The following is a 14,365-nucleotide window of genomic DNA, read 5'->3' on the forward strand; positions in this document are numbered from 1 at the left end:
TTTTTAGTAATTTTAGAGATAACAAATTTTGACAGTTTATGACCATTGATTTAAAAAATTTATTTAGATAATTATTATATAGTGCGACTATTTATTATCATTGAGATATACAGAAAACCATTTATTTAAAAATGGCAAACGATTGCGAAGTTAAGTCTATTATGTCTATATCATCTAAATCGGAAGGAAGCACGGCTCCGCTATCTCGCATTCGGTGGCGAAATGCTCCTCTTCACGAGAGATGCAGCATGGCTGACATGGTCAAGATTAAAGAAGCGTTCCAGGCAGCTTATAGAAATAAAATGCTACCAACAGAATTTAGAAATCTCTTGAGGACATTGTTGAATGTTGAATATGATGATGACGAATTTAATATACTTTTTATGAAGGTAGTTATTTGCAATTAGTAGTAGTTTTAATATAAAATAAATATTTAATTACTCTCTTACCTCTTACTTACCACACGTCTTTATTACAAGTCGAGAGTTCATTGCCGAAATACAAAATAAGAGTTCCAGTTGAATGGTTTCATTCAGTTGATAAACTATTAACTACCTATAAAAGGAACTAAATATAGCTCCAACGTGACTATAAACTACAGTGGCAAATTTTGCGTTGAAATTAGAAAACTCTTTATAAATGGGCATACACCTAAGAGCAGAATAACTTATTTTACGAATTCCAAAAAAGGCGATAAACGCGATTTAATAATATTTTTGTGATGTTAATCATAACTTCATTAATTCACTCCTGCCTTTAAGACACCAAAATGTTATGAATGTAGGTCAGCAGGCTCTAACCGATAAGTTTTGATTAGCACGCGATAAACACGAAATAAATCAGCAATAACGACCTAACCTCAGACTCCGCTAACATTTAGCATTCTGTCTATATAGATAAATACGACTCGCAACGGAGAGATCGATTGGGACGAGCTCGTGTCGCATCTACTTCTGGGCTATTTCGGCAATGACCCTGAGAACCAGAGAGCCTCCCTCCAGCTGCCGATTATGGGACTGCCGACTGTCATGAGATCACAGCATCGGCACCCGATATCGAGAATATGTTTCTGTCCTGACGTTGGAAAGGAAAGAAATCCCCATAAGAATACCTATCAGGATTGGTTTTGTAGACTTTACCTCCAATATAGTTATTTAGAATCGTAGAAGCTCAGTCCGTGTAGTACAGGTCAAAGATCATTTAAGAGGCTATCCCCTTCCGTATACAGTTTGTATGACGTCGTATAACTGGCTGTCCAGAGTACATTTAAATAAACTCAAGGTTTTAACAGGACCGGAGCACGGATCCCATGCAGGGCAACTACATAACGGCGAGTCGCGATGGAATGATTAACTGGTGGTCCCTGGACATGTCGCTGTTGAGGACCGCCTTCTCTTCCAGTCGTCAGTATTTTTGTACCTGGACACGACATCTTCTCGTCGCATCGGTGTCTATCAAGTACAACAAGTAGGTGTAATTGCCAATAACGTTCCCAGCTCACCTGAAAGTGCGCACGACCTGGGTGACGGACATGGTCTGTATGCCGGACGTCAACATTATTGTGACGAGTTCTACCGAACGAGACCTGCGCTTCTATGACTGTACGGCGAAGACTTTCACCCTTAAGATCGTCATCACTAGCTGGGAGTACATGGTAGGGTTTCTCTTTTAGATAAAACATTCAAAATTACTAACAATATTCGAAAAAGGTTCTCACCAATAAGTTAGCTTATAAATATAGATGTCCTGACGTTTTAGATCTGCTCCATGTACTACCACTTCTACAAGGACCCGAACGAGCGATGTATCCTGATCCTGGGCGACGTCGGTGGTCACGTGCGCGTGCTCACCTTCTCTCCCATAAAGCGCGGTCCCTTCCGCAACCAGCCCGGCCGGGCGCTGCAGCAACTGCGCCACGTCGACCTCCAGCGACGGGTGAACTGATTACCTCTAGAACGCTGCGATGTCCTAGACGCTTCATTGCAGCCGTACCTTGTTTGCAAGTTTTTTCTGTTGCATCTCCTAACCTGACCGTGCAGCCCCACTTGTTGCCGGAGCTGAGGTTGACGGAGAAGGGTCGCGTCCACGGCGAGTGGGTCCGTCAGGTGTCGTTCTATTCGTCCCTGCACTGCATCGTGTCGTGTGCGACTTGCCCGGACTCTCTGCTCATGTGCGACCTCGCCGGTTCCAAGACCTATAACATGTTTCACGTCGAGAAGGTACGTCTCGTGCTCTTTTAATGGCTCCTTACTGGAGTAAATACCTACTCTTACAGGATCACTTTGTTGACCGTCTGTCTGTCAGACGCGAGTAGGAGCATCCAATTGGTATTAATTGTAATTTCTCAGCTTGCTCCTCCTTAGAGAACAAAAATAAAATACTAAGACAACAGGGTTTCAGGAAAAAGGGGTTAAGGCTCTGTTTTTTGGTAAAACAGTATAGAAGTAGAACCGTGTTAATCATACTTGGTGTCAGAGTACAAGAACGCGCTGACAACTTTTTTGTATTTGTTTATATAAACCTTGCTATGCGTGTTCATCGCATCATGCTGCCGACGTGTGAAGACCGTCCGCTCGATCGTTGTTAAAAACTAAAGATTGCAAAATGTTTTTGTATGAAAAAAATTATATTGAGCTGAACAATATGTAGATAGATAACTGTGGCATATTCCCTGGACTGATTGCCTGAACATCTGATTTTTTGAGACCGCGCTCTACGAGCAGTTGTTAATGGCTGGTGGACGAAGCCCACGGCGGTCACCGCAGCGATTTCTGTAGGATCCATCCTTTCCGGAACTCTATTTTCGTTACGCATTAACATCTGTTATCACCTAATGTTTTAGTTACGCAGATGTCAGTCACGTTTCACAGTGGTATCAATTCAGCTGAGATCAGTGGGGATTAAAAAGAGTGATCAAAGGGGTCAGAGATCAGCGTGTTAATATCAGATTTTAAGTAGTCTTTGAATGTAGCGATTATGTAAATATGTACGCTACCACCACACAAGCCACAGCAAGTCCGTTCACCTCGACTCACTGGATTGCATGTTATAAATTTATTCTTTAAACAGGGTATTCAGTGTTTCACATTCGACGAGGAGGCCCACATCCTGGCGACGGGAGGCCCGGACTGCACGGTCCGCGTGTGGAGTCCGTTCGTGCCGCGCGCCGCGAGCGTGTCGCTGACGGGGCACCACGCCGCCGTCACCGCGCTCGTGCTACAGATCTCCGCCACGACCTTGCTGTACTCGCTCTCCAGAGACCGCGTCATCAAGGTTTGGGACGTGCAGGGACAGGTGTGCCTCCAGGTATTCAACTTCCTGAACGGTGGATGTTGTCGGTTCGAGATATTAAATAAATTCAACTTTCACCATGTCATTTTTTGCTGCAGACATATATAGACATCCCTCCGCAAGTTGGCGAGCGCACGCCCATCTCCGCTCTATATAACCCGGTGACTCGCGAGTTCATAGTGGGAGCTATAAAGATCGCCGTGGTGGTCCTGGACGAACAGCTGAACCCCCTCCACACGGACGGGTTCACGCACTCGCGGGCCGTGTCCAAGATCCTCTACAATCCGCTGTTCAAGGTGGTCATCACGTGCGGCCTGGACAGCATCATCATCAACTGGGATCCGGTGACCGGTACAATAAAACACGCGACGATGACAAGGCCCTCCAACGCGTCTTCATGACACTCCTGCATTCCAAACGGCAGGTAAGCGCAACGCCATGGTCCGCGACGCCCACACCCGCCTGCTGCACGGCGAGTCCATCCCAGTGGAGATCACGGCCGCCTGCTTCGACCCCGGCTACCAGCTGCTGCTCACCGGCGCCAGGAACGGCACACTCAAGGTGGGGTCGCGCTCCGCTCGCACACTCTACCGTTCTTTATGTACTCGTCTATTCAAAATACGAGTCCGTCGCAGGTGTGGAACTTCAACACGGGGATATGCTTGAGGAGTATGGCCATAGAACACATGTGCGAAGTCACGAGCTGTTTTTGGGTCGAGGGGAGGTACACTGTATTTATCTATTGACATTCACAAAAGATTGTCCGCAGAGATGATTCCTAATAACCGGTGTGTCTGACGGATAGGATTCTAGCGGTGGGATGGAACCGACACGTCATAGAGTTCGAGGACGCGGGGGGGTCGGGAGGGTCCGGGGGGTCGGGAGCGGTGGAGGGGGGCGGCAAGGCCTGGGAGACCAGGCACAGCGACGACGTGCTGACGGCCGCCGCCCGTCCCCCGCTCACTCTCGCCACCGCCTCCTACAACTCAGAACTCATTCTGTGGAAGCTCGAGACGGGACAGCCTTACAGGTTATACGAGTAGAGGTCATGCCGACACGGCGCCGCGGCGTTCCTTATTAAAAAAAAAAAAGACGTTTATCGCAGGCGATTCTCATGCACCGAGCCGATGCTGCGCATCAAGATGCAATACAGCAAGCGAGCCGCCTCGCCCCAGACGGCCTCCGCGACCTCGACCCGGCGGAGCACCTCCACCGTGAGGCGGCCGAGGTGGTCATCAGGTGTCTTTGGTTCATAGTAAGCGGCCGGAGCACGTGTCGTACTAACCGTGCCTGTCCAGCGTGGGCGGTCAGCGGGAGTCCCTCATCGACTCGACCGCCGCCATGCAGAAGGCGCGAGCTCGGCGCGTGTCCACGGTGTCTCTGCCGGCGCGGGCGCAGAAGATGCGGCAGCTCGCCGTCCACGCCACCATATTCCTCACCACGCGACCCTGCCACATGCGCGTCGGCACGTATTAAAATCTGCTTTCCTCCATACGTTCACACTGTCGTAGCGTAGCCTCGTTATCACGCAGCAGATGTAAATCCTGAACACGACCTCAGCGTCGCTCATGGTGGCTCTGGAGAACGGCCAGGTGCAGTGCTGGTCGGACCACCCGGCCGGCGGCCTGCAGGGCTCGTTCCAGGGCATCCACACGGCGGGCGACTACGTCTCCGCCTTCGCCACCGACGTGGCCAACGACTACCTCTTCGCCGGGACCACGGTCGGCTACATCAAGATCTGGCTCATGACCAACTACCTCACCAACGAGGAGGTTAGCGAACATTGTCTGCTGCCGATGCTCTTAGCGAGTGTTCGGCCGACATTTAAAACAGTCTCAAGTAATATAAACCCACTAGAGAAAACAAAAGCTACAATATTACAATACACACAAACATTTTAATTAAATTTGATATCAGGCGTTTAGTCGATAGCAACGGACGATTGAAAGAAAAGGAGACACTTGTTGATGTAAATGACAGATTAGTGATAATGAAAGACACGAGGAGTTTGTTAAGGGATTTTAGTCTGTTGAAGTTTGTATGAGCGTTAAATATCGTGGAGCGTGGCCGGGTCAGGTTCACGTTAACATGCCGAAGCTGCGGCTGACGTTCCCGTTCCTGTGGCGGGACCGTATCGAGGGACGCGCCAAGCGCTGCGTGCGCGACCAGCCGCTGCCCCTGCTGCTGAGCAGCGTGCGCGCCCACCTGCGCTGCATCACGGCGCTCGCCTACATCGATGACCTCCGCCTCGTCCTCAGGTGCGGCCGCCTCGTCTCCTGCAACTCGCTTCGACGCTTCATCCTCATCTGTAATTTTTCCTTCCAGCGGTTCTTCGGATTACAGCGTGAGAGTGTGGAAGCTGTCCGGGGAGTACCTGCAGACGTTGGGTAGCTTCTTGCCGTGGACGTTGGAGGTCACTCGTTTTCCTCCCGACGTCAAGAAAGTCGCCAGCTTTACAACGTTCAAGGTTATCTATGGTCGTATGGCGTGTCGCGGTCGCCCTCCTCCGCCCGCGGCACTGTATGTTATATGGTGATGTGTCAGGTGTGGCGCGGCGGATGGGTCTCCCGCTACACCCCGGGCCAGGTGGAGGTGGACCTTCTCCGCGACATCACCTCGCACGAGCTCGCCACCCGCACGTTCGGCGCCCCGGCCCCCGCGCCCCTGCTGGGTCACCACCTCGCCCTCCCCCGTAAACCTGACACTCAGCCGCCGCCGGGACTCGACGACTCGCTGCCCACGGTGACTGACCCACATCTATCGTTTGTAGTTAATTTTCGTAGTCTCAACCCGACTGCGAGAATGTTAATGTATATATAAATTGCTCGAGGCACGTCCGCGTGCCCGTCGCTGCTGCCGGTCGCCGGCTCGCTATACTCCAGTACCTCCTCCCGCAGATCCCGCTGTACACCCACCTCCGCATGTCGTCGACGCAGCCCGTCCGCCGCATGGCGACTCCGCCCCTGGCGCGCGCCACTCGCCTCCGCCGCGCCGCCGCCGCCCGCGCGCCCAAGACTCACTTCCACGGCGACAAGTCATGAGCGGACGTCGCGTTACGATATGTGTACTTTATATTATGATATTATATCTTCGAAGTTAGTGAAAAATAAACTGGCTGTGTTCAGTAAGCGACGAGCGTCGCCTTTTATTTATTTATAACTTGTTTCGCCCCCGACTTCCCTTGCCTAAACTCTAGGATGTAGATCAGTTTGTTTAAATAATAGACACGTCGGCCCGGCCCCGGCCCCGGCGGCACGTTCCCTGTCTGTGTCATGTGACTTCATAACAACACAAATACTATAGAGAGAATCCAGTACTGCAGACTCTGCGTGAGTGTCGTGTCCGGGTCCGGTGGTCACGGTTTGGTGTGGTCGCACTCCACGACACTCTTATCTTTCGTCCGTTATCTTTGACGAAAGTCAATAGTGAGCTATTGGCTACTATATATTTGTGTACCGAGAACTGGCCCGAGCGGCGCGGCGTGGTGTTCGTGTTAACTTCAGTAGCATATCTGCCGACTCTGTTACCGTTACAACGAAAGACTCATTACCCACCGTGACCCCGGCAGTCACATAAAAGTTACGTATTTTTATTTCTATAAAAACGTCGATCCCCTATCCGCTGTCTTTTTTTGTATATGCCAAGGGGTAAACGAGCAGACGGCCTTTCAGATAGGAAGTAGTCAAGGTTGTCAAGTAGTCCGCGTGTGTTGAAATAACGAGCGCGACGCCGCGCCGCAGTCTTGCAACTGAATGCATCTAATAGTAAGTGATGTGGACGTGGGAGCATATCTAACAGTTCCTCGAAACAATGCCGGGATACAGGCGACAGAACACACAGACGGACCTCGCTCCCTTCGGAGGCCTAAGGGTTCTGCACCGTCTGTGAACCGACAGGCAGATATACGGAATGTTAATAAGTAAGGCAGTTGGGTTTCGGTCTGAGGGCAGGTCAATGATGTACAAAGGGTTCTGTCCTATTAATTTATTAAAATATAGGTGCTTTATGACGTCACAAGCCGCTGACTCGGTTTGGTACAGCATGTTCACGGTTCCTATCTTAATGAGACGATCGTTGTGCGCACCGGGACATCGACTGCTAAGTGTCTGAGGGCCGTGGCCGGGCGCGCTCAGTTGGGCGCGTCTCTCTTGGCGCCGCTGAGCACCACGAAGGGCGACTGTGTCTCTCGTTGTTTCTGCTGCAGCATCTGTAACGTGTTGAGAGGCGTGTCCGTGGAACTCATCTTCTTCATCAGCTGGAACAAACACGTGGGTTCATGAGCGTCAACATGTAATGAGCAATGAGAGTCAGTGGCGGAGCGCGCCTGTGCCGTGAGTACTCACTCCCTCCTGCACGGCCTTTTTGATTCTCTTCTCCTGCTTGTTCTTGCCGGGTCCCTTGCCGTGGAACTTGTGGGAGAGGTAGCGGAAGGCCTCCTTGGGACAGAGCGGTCGCCCGTCGTCGTCGACGTACTCCAGCTTGATGTCGGGTCTGAAGTCACTCTTCTCCCTGAACTCGCTCAGAGGTCCCGAGTGACCTCCTCTCTCGCGCCGACCGTACTTGTCGTCCTCGCTGGAAGCGACAGCAGTAGAAATAAAAATTAAAGAGTAAAATATATGTACAGTGTTCCGTGGCTTGTTTTATTTGAGGCTGGTTATCTGCTAAAGGTTTGTTTCGTGACGCAAGTGGTAAGTCGGTCGTTACCCGTAAGTCTTGTCCTCGATGGAGTAGTGCAGCGCGGCGAGCGCGGCCAGTGAGGAGCGTGTCGGTCTAGGAGCGGGCAGTGCGCCGTCTCTCTCCAGATAGCCCTTGCTGAGCGCCAGTCGCAGCGCACCCGCCACGCCGGCCCCCAGTGCGGGCTCTGCCTCCAGCCCGGCGCCCGACGCTCCTTCTGCGACAACAACAGTTCACCGATTACACAACTGCCCCCACTCGCCTCCCCCCTCCCCGCTCCTCCCCCGCTCACCATGCTCGAGGTCGGCAGGCCGGTCTGTGCGCACGTCGACCCTGCTCCAGGCGCCGCCGCTGGCTCCGCTCTCCGGCTCCGGCTCGGCTTCCTCGCGATCGAAGTCCTGTGACACACAAGCAATGCTTAATGTGTGCAATGTGCTTCACTCGTCACTCGGGTGTATAAAATATTCCGAGTTTTATGACATAATATAGTGTCTATTCCGTCTTTTCAAGAAACTGTTTTCCTCTACCCTCTACCCTACTCTACCCTCGTAAAACTAATTTTCTAGTTCAAACTGTAAGTCTGTCATAATATCCAAGTATCCAATAACCCAGACCATGATCTCGGCGGTATGTTCCCTGTTCCCCGCCAGGCCGTATGTCGGTATGTCCCCGAGCGTGCGACAGAACTCGGCGGTGGCATCCAGCACCATGCTGCCCCCGGCTTCTTGACTCTCTTCCGTTTTCTCTTCTTTAATTTGTTGGAGGATCTCCTCCAGCTGATGGAACAACATATATGGTTTGAGAAATCAATAAATTAACTATCACAGCATCACCGGCAGCCGTATCAACTTGTCGTTCTCTCATCTGTATGAAGTCAGTTCTCGGCGGTCTGTTAAACTAACTAAAACGGACTTTCTATGGCGGTGACTTCTCACAAACAGTACAATGATTTGATAAGAAAACTAGACCTGTTCCCTGTGTGGGTGTACCTTAGGAGTCCTGTGTTGGTCCCCTCCCTGCCTCAGTCTCCTGGCGCGATGGAGCGCCGCCTGTAACTCCGTGTCCACCTCCACTTCGTCTTCGTCCAGAACAGGCGCAGTCACCTCCTGGCTGATCTCTGAACACAGAAAGGATCCCTCAGTAACGACTACCGTTCCTTAAATAGAACCGGCGAAGAAGTTGGACTTTGAACACTTTGTGCAAATATGTTTTAGAAACCTCGATCGTAAGATAGGCAATAATGTGTCACAGTTAGCACGCTCCCCAAACAGTGCGTAACAAAACAATACAACTGTGGCCTCGCTTGTGGTCGGTGCACGTGACCCTGGTTCCATACACATTATTCTCAAGTCCTTCCCGGTGTTTGCAACTTCTCTACGAGTCATATAACTACCCGTGTCATCGGTGTCCAGAGGCACGGAGCCCGCCTCGTGCTCCTCCACGTCTATGGGCTCCTGCTTGGCCTTCTTACGTATTTTGCCCTGAAAGAAACAATTTGTTTATCAAATTGAACATTTACAAACATAAAAATCTTTTTAATGTATTATGTAATGTTTGTGAAGCGGTTCTGCGTCGACTGCTCCGTCTATGAACTTATAATCAGTTGTATGTAACATATATCTGGTAACCTTCTTCTTAACTTTCTTGAACCTCGCCTGGAGCTCGTCGGGCTGCAGGTAGTCGCTGGCGGGTCTAAGGCCGGTGCTCTGGAGCGATTCCAGCACTTTATCCGGACCGCCCGCTATCAGTTCCGCACGCTGTAATCAAATATGAATGTATGGCTCGTCACTGCTGTAAGACGGAAAGTGTAGTAAGAACGTGTGAGGGCTTAAACACAAGTAACTTAAGCCAGTTTGTATAATGTATGTTATTAGTTTTCAGTTAGATTTAAACAAACCGAACCCTCGCGCACGCTCTTGATCGCGTTCCGTGTTCTAGACCCCACCCTTCCACCGCCCCCCACTCACCATCATGTCCTTCAGTTTCTGCTCCATGAGCGCGTCCTCGTCTCCTATGAAGAAGCCCCTGGTCTTGTCTCCCTTGCTGGGTTCTATCTCGTCGTCGTACTTGGCCAGCACGGGTCTGCTGTACCCCAGGGCGGCCTGTATGTCGGCCTCCTCGTCGTAGGCCTGGTAGCCCGTGCGGGCCTTCTTGCGCTCCTCGATGTTCTGGGAAGTCGTTTATGTTTTTAGTGTTGTGTATGCTACTCGTATAACCTCTCGAGTCATACGAGTGATACTGCTCGTATAACTCGTATGACCAGTGGTGGCGTGAAGGTTAAAAGGCCCGCCTCTCATACGTGAGGGCGCGGGTTCGAAACTTGGCAAGTATCAATGTGATCTTTTCCGAGTCATATGTACTTTCTAAGAGTATTTAGACACCACTGGCTGGAACAGGCTACAGCAAGCATTGGGGTCTAAATAGCCCCAAAAAGTGCTGGTGCAGAAGGCAAGGGGAAACTACTGCAACCATCTCTTCCCATGAGAGTCATCATGTATCCCGGATCACTGATACGTGATGACCACGACAAGTCTGAAAAGACTCTTGCGACGAAGAAGTTACTACTCGTGCTCTGTATCATCATGGTACATCAAGCCACGTCTTACCTTTTTATATTTCTCGTCGTCCACGATGTTCACATTGACGAGTACATCCTCGTCGTCGTCCGCTAGCACCTCCTTGTCCGCCAGCGTCAACACCGTCTCGCGCTCCTCGGGCAACTGGAGCGGGACAGACATTTATTAACTTTGAATAGATTTACTTTGTCAGTTTGTGTGTGTGTCTGTGTGTGTAACGTACCGCGTCCAGAGTGTGCGCCACCCGCAGCCCCTTGAGATGTTCCTGGTGGTAGGCCTCCTGTCGGTCTCGGTGCTGGTCGTCCGCCACGAGCGCGCCCACACCGAACACCTCGTCCATCTCGTCCAGCAGAGCCGCCTGGCAGGAGGTCACCGGTCATTAACAACCCGAGATATGCTTACACCTCACCGAGATTGACTCGACCATATAACTATCACAGAATACATCTATTGTTCTCGACATATCTGTTAAGGACCATTTACTGGTGTAATGGATATCACAACTGTCGTGGTTACAAATAAAGAATCTCGCTTCCACCGACATTTCATTCTGAGAAGGTTTGGACTCAACCAGGCGTCGACTTTTTAATACAATGCATGTTAGTTCGTTAAATGTATATAACACGACACAATCGATCAGATGCTTCACCGAGATTCAGAACTGATCCCGAACACAGCAGACAAAAAAACATATATGTGTATGATAACTCACTCTCTTGGCGGCTTCCTGCTTCTGTTTCTCCATGTCCCGCGTCTTCCTGACCCAGGCGGAGGCGTCTTCATCATCGGAACCCTCGGCCAGCAGGGAGGTCTGTAACCTGACGTAAACATTGTCATACAAGTATGAAACGCTGACAACTAGTGCCATGAGCGGTGAGACGGCTCTGGGGATCAGCACGAGAATACAGCTAACGTAACTCACTAACTGTACCCATAAGAACCATCTCCTACATATAGTCATGTATGTCAATATAGTATCTACTTGTTGTCGATGTCCCTCTTGTCCCTCCTCTCGGCGAGCTTCTCTCTCAACTTGTCCGCTTTCTTCTGCGCGGCGATGTTGGAGGCGGGCACGTGGTAGAACTCTCCCAGGTCATCCTTGAACTTACCGTCGTCTGGAACAAAAACCGGCTGTTGCATAACTGTTCGTATGGCCTCTCATGACGGTCGACTCAATGAATGCGTCCAATGTTCAACTCGTTAACATTTGACATACAATAGTATAAAACATTCGTCATCCCAACTTTCGTCAGTGAGTACAGCCAAGTAACCACTCACCGGCAGGTTTCTCTGGCACTTCAAGTGGTTTCAGCCCCAGCTTGGCTCGCAGTTTGTTGGTCTCTTCTATGGAGAGACTCTCCTGAGCCGACCCCGAGGCGGGCGTGGGTGACGAGTCACGTTCCGACTCCTGGCTTTTGTCTCTTCTGGAAAGCAAAATGAGAGAGAATGAGACATTCCTACCGAGAGTAAGTACAGCTGTAATCAAAAGACAGCAATGAAGTGAAATTCCTACAGTAACAGTCTAATTCCCCAATGAGTTAATTGTGTAGTTGTATTGTTGAGAATACTATTGCACTTATTGTGTAGTTACCCTTCATGTCTCCTAGCGCTGGAGCTGCTGCTGGGCGCGGGCGAGGGTTCCGCCTCGCGCTCCAGGTGCGAGTCCACCGGCACCTCCTCCACTGGAACAAGGATACAATAGTCACGGGATGTTTATTTCATGTTAATAGTCACAAGTTGTGAGCGTCTCGTTTCTAACAGGATCCTTAACATTGTATTGTAAAGGTTCTTTTATCTTTATTAGTTAACCCTAACTCAAAATTTATGACAACCATACATTCCGGTAACCTCCTGAAAGCCTGTCTCCAAGTTGAGATATTTCATTTTTGTCTCAGAACAGTTTCGGGCCCTACAACAAATGTTTTTGAAGCTCGTTCCCTTCAATAACTATACAACAAAGATAGTAAATGCATTGGATTTTTTTGTTATTCAGCTAACCTTCATTGGTATGAACATATATATTGAACTTTCTCTTCCCAAATCAGTAATAAATGACATCTTAATACTAATGTCCCATGTTAGAACAAAGTAACACAATTACAAAGCAATGTGACCTGAATGGATGAAAGATAAATCAAAGATTCAATTCAGAGCAGGTGCTGTGAGAAATTACGAGCTTACAAACACATTAAATGTGAGTAACTTCAACACATAACACGCAGTCCGCGCTTTGAGGCACTATAGAATGTTGGAGTCATTACAACTCTATTTCTGATTTAAGATATTTGAATGAATTTCAGTGCAAGTTATTTTTTTTATGTCACTGGTCAGTGTTTGCCGTTGTCCTGCCCGATGGTCAGTCCTAATGTAAGATGACAAGCTTGCTTTCTCGGAAGCCCATTAAACAGTATTAATACCAGCATATCTACAGGGAACATACGATACTACATCAGATTTTTGTTAACAACATATAAAATTTATCTTCTTATAGAGATAAGTTGTAGTATATCTTATTTCACATGATACACAATTTTTAAACCTGCTCGATGCTGAAACAATATTTATTGACTGTGAGTTTGTAGGGTGGACGCTACTTTGATTATATGTCTGGAAATAATCCAGAATGGATTCTCTAACACTATATGATGTTATGATTAATATATTAAAATAAATCACTAACTACCATTATATAGATTCAGCTGCATTAATATTTGTAAACAACTAAATGAGCTCTCAGAGGAACTATGTTGTTTATAACTATTCATATTTAATAAACATAAGAGAAGGTTTTGGTAATTCTGAAGTGGCACCAGATTTGAATACATGAAAATTTAATTGAAGGTCAAGTCAAATATCAATAAAGAAAACCGATCACGGATATCACATTCGAAATATAATATCAGTACACTGAGACTGAGACTTTCCATCGGTGAAGCGACTTTAATACCCACCTCATCTCAACAGCACTCGGGATATTGTTTCATCTCGAATGCCCCTCGTCTGAAATAATGAGCAAAATATGCCATTATCATGTCAACTTGATGATAAGCTAGCATAGAAAAGTGATCCTCAAAAAATAAAGTGTAAACAATGCACACCGAACACGTCAATAATCATAACGGTTTTGCACAATTTATTACAATGAAGATCATTTTTCACGACTAGCGTTATCTGTTTTTGTAGAAATATGTCTACTAACCATCCGGAGAGCGATCTTTCTTGCGATCCTTGTGTTTCCTGTGCCTCTTTCGTTCACGCTCTTCACCATCCAAAGGAGACCTGGATCTACTTCTGTGCTTCCTCTTTTTCGATTCTTTTTTATGTTTCTTCGAACCCATTACTCGAATGAAAGCTCTTTTAACGTTTCAATTAAAAAATAATAAATATCTTTTTATTTAGGTTACGGACGCGCAGGAGCCATTTGCAATAACTTTGATGTCCAAAGTCACCAAGTTGTCAGTTGTCAAACTTCAACAGCAATGGCTTCTTAATAATCTATCAGTAATCACTTACAGTGTTGTATGTTTGTTACTTACGTTTAAAAGTTATATTTATTAGGAATAAACAAAACCACTATAAATAAAGTTTCCTAACGTTTCTAGTATAAACTGAAAAATATTTGGATATAAATGTTTATCATTATAAAACAAAAGATAAATTTAACCTCATATTTGTATTTTCCTAAAATGAGACATAGTTGTTTTCAAAAAAATACAATGTCCTCGTTTTGATGAAAAAATCTTACATCAGAGATCATTCCACATCTTGCTACGGGGATTTTTATTTAAATAGGCTCATGTATTTTACTACCCAAAAGATGTTTT

At 48.0% G+C, this 14,365-nt stretch overlaps 2 protein-coding genes across 2 annotated transcripts; one reads left to right on the forward strand and one right to left on the reverse strand.

Annotated features, from left to right (window-relative positions):
* On the forward strand, positions 1-6,426 carry LOC116768389 (WD repeat-containing protein on Y chromosome-like). The gene is made up of 18 exons (XM_061526724.1): positions 1-389; positions 897-1,086; positions 1,290-1,403; positions 1,497-1,654; positions 1,759-1,935; positions 2,040-2,219; positions 3,070-3,306; positions 3,390-3,642; positions 3,716-3,852; positions 3,927-4,015; positions 4,097-4,321; positions 4,397-4,519; positions 4,590-4,756; positions 4,852-5,063; positions 5,368-5,549; positions 5,617-5,758; positions 5,836-6,033; positions 6,189-6,426. Exons 1-18 carry the CDS (start codon positions 132-134, stop codon positions 6,330-6,332), a joined length of 3,186 nt encoding a protein of 1,061 aa, XP_061382708.1. The 5' UTR covers positions 1-131; the 3' UTR covers positions 6,333-6,426.
* An 834-nt stretch (positions 6,427-7,260) lies between these two features.
* LOC116768390 (U4/U6.U5 tri-snRNP-associated protein 1) lies at positions 7,261-13,995 on the reverse strand. Its single transcript, XM_032659099.2, has 16 exons — positions 13,741-13,995; positions 12,133-12,223; positions 11,820-11,965; positions 11,524-11,656; positions 11,254-11,359; positions 10,765-10,899; positions 10,572-10,685; positions 9,933-10,133; positions 9,594-9,722; positions 9,359-9,446; positions 8,955-9,082; positions 8,580-8,741; positions 8,258-8,363; positions 7,996-8,182; positions 7,635-7,863; positions 7,261-7,546 (listed from the first exon to the last, which is right to left on the reverse strand). Exons 1-16 carry the CDS (start codon positions 13,877-13,879, stop codon positions 7,421-7,423), a joined length of 2,220 nt encoding a protein of 739 aa, XP_032514990.1. The 5' UTR covers positions 13,880-13,995; the 3' UTR covers positions 7,261-7,420.
* Positions 13,996-14,365: the final 370 nt, after the last annotated feature.

Source organism: Danaus plexippus, chromosome 4, assembly GCF_018135715.1.
Source record: "Danaus plexippus chromosome 4, MEX_DaPlex, whole genome shotgun sequence".
Classification (NCBI taxonomy): Eukaryota; Metazoa; Arthropoda; class Insecta; order Lepidoptera; family Nymphalidae; genus Danaus; species Danaus plexippus.

Excerpts from the sequence above, each read along its gene's own strand:
- LOC116768389 (XM_061526724.1), top strand. The coding sequence starts at position 132 with ATGGCAAACGATTGCGAAGTTAAGTCTATTATGTCTATATCATCTAAA. Across the intron at positions 2,220-3,069 it reads ACATGTTTCACGTCGAGAAG|GGTATTCAGTGTTTCACATT; the intron begins GTACGTCTCGTG and ends TTCTTTAAACAG. Across the intron at positions 5,759-5,835 it reads CCAGCTTTACAACGTTCAAG|GTGTGGCGCGGCGGATGGGT; the intron begins GTTATCTATGGT and ends GTGATGTGTCAG.
- LOC116768390 (XM_032659099.2), bottom strand. The coding sequence starts at position 13,879 with ATGGGTTCGAAGAAACATAAAAAAGAATCGAAAAAGAGGAAGCACAGA. Across the intron at positions 10,134-10,571 it reads ACGACGAGAAATATAAAAAG|AACATCGAGGAGCGCAAGAA; the intron begins GTAAGACGTGGC and ends ACGACTTCCCAG. Across the intron at positions 9,447-9,593 it reads TCAAGAAAGTTAAGAAGAAG|GGCAAAATACGTAAGAAGGC; the intron begins GTTACCAGATAT and ends TGTTTCTTTCAG.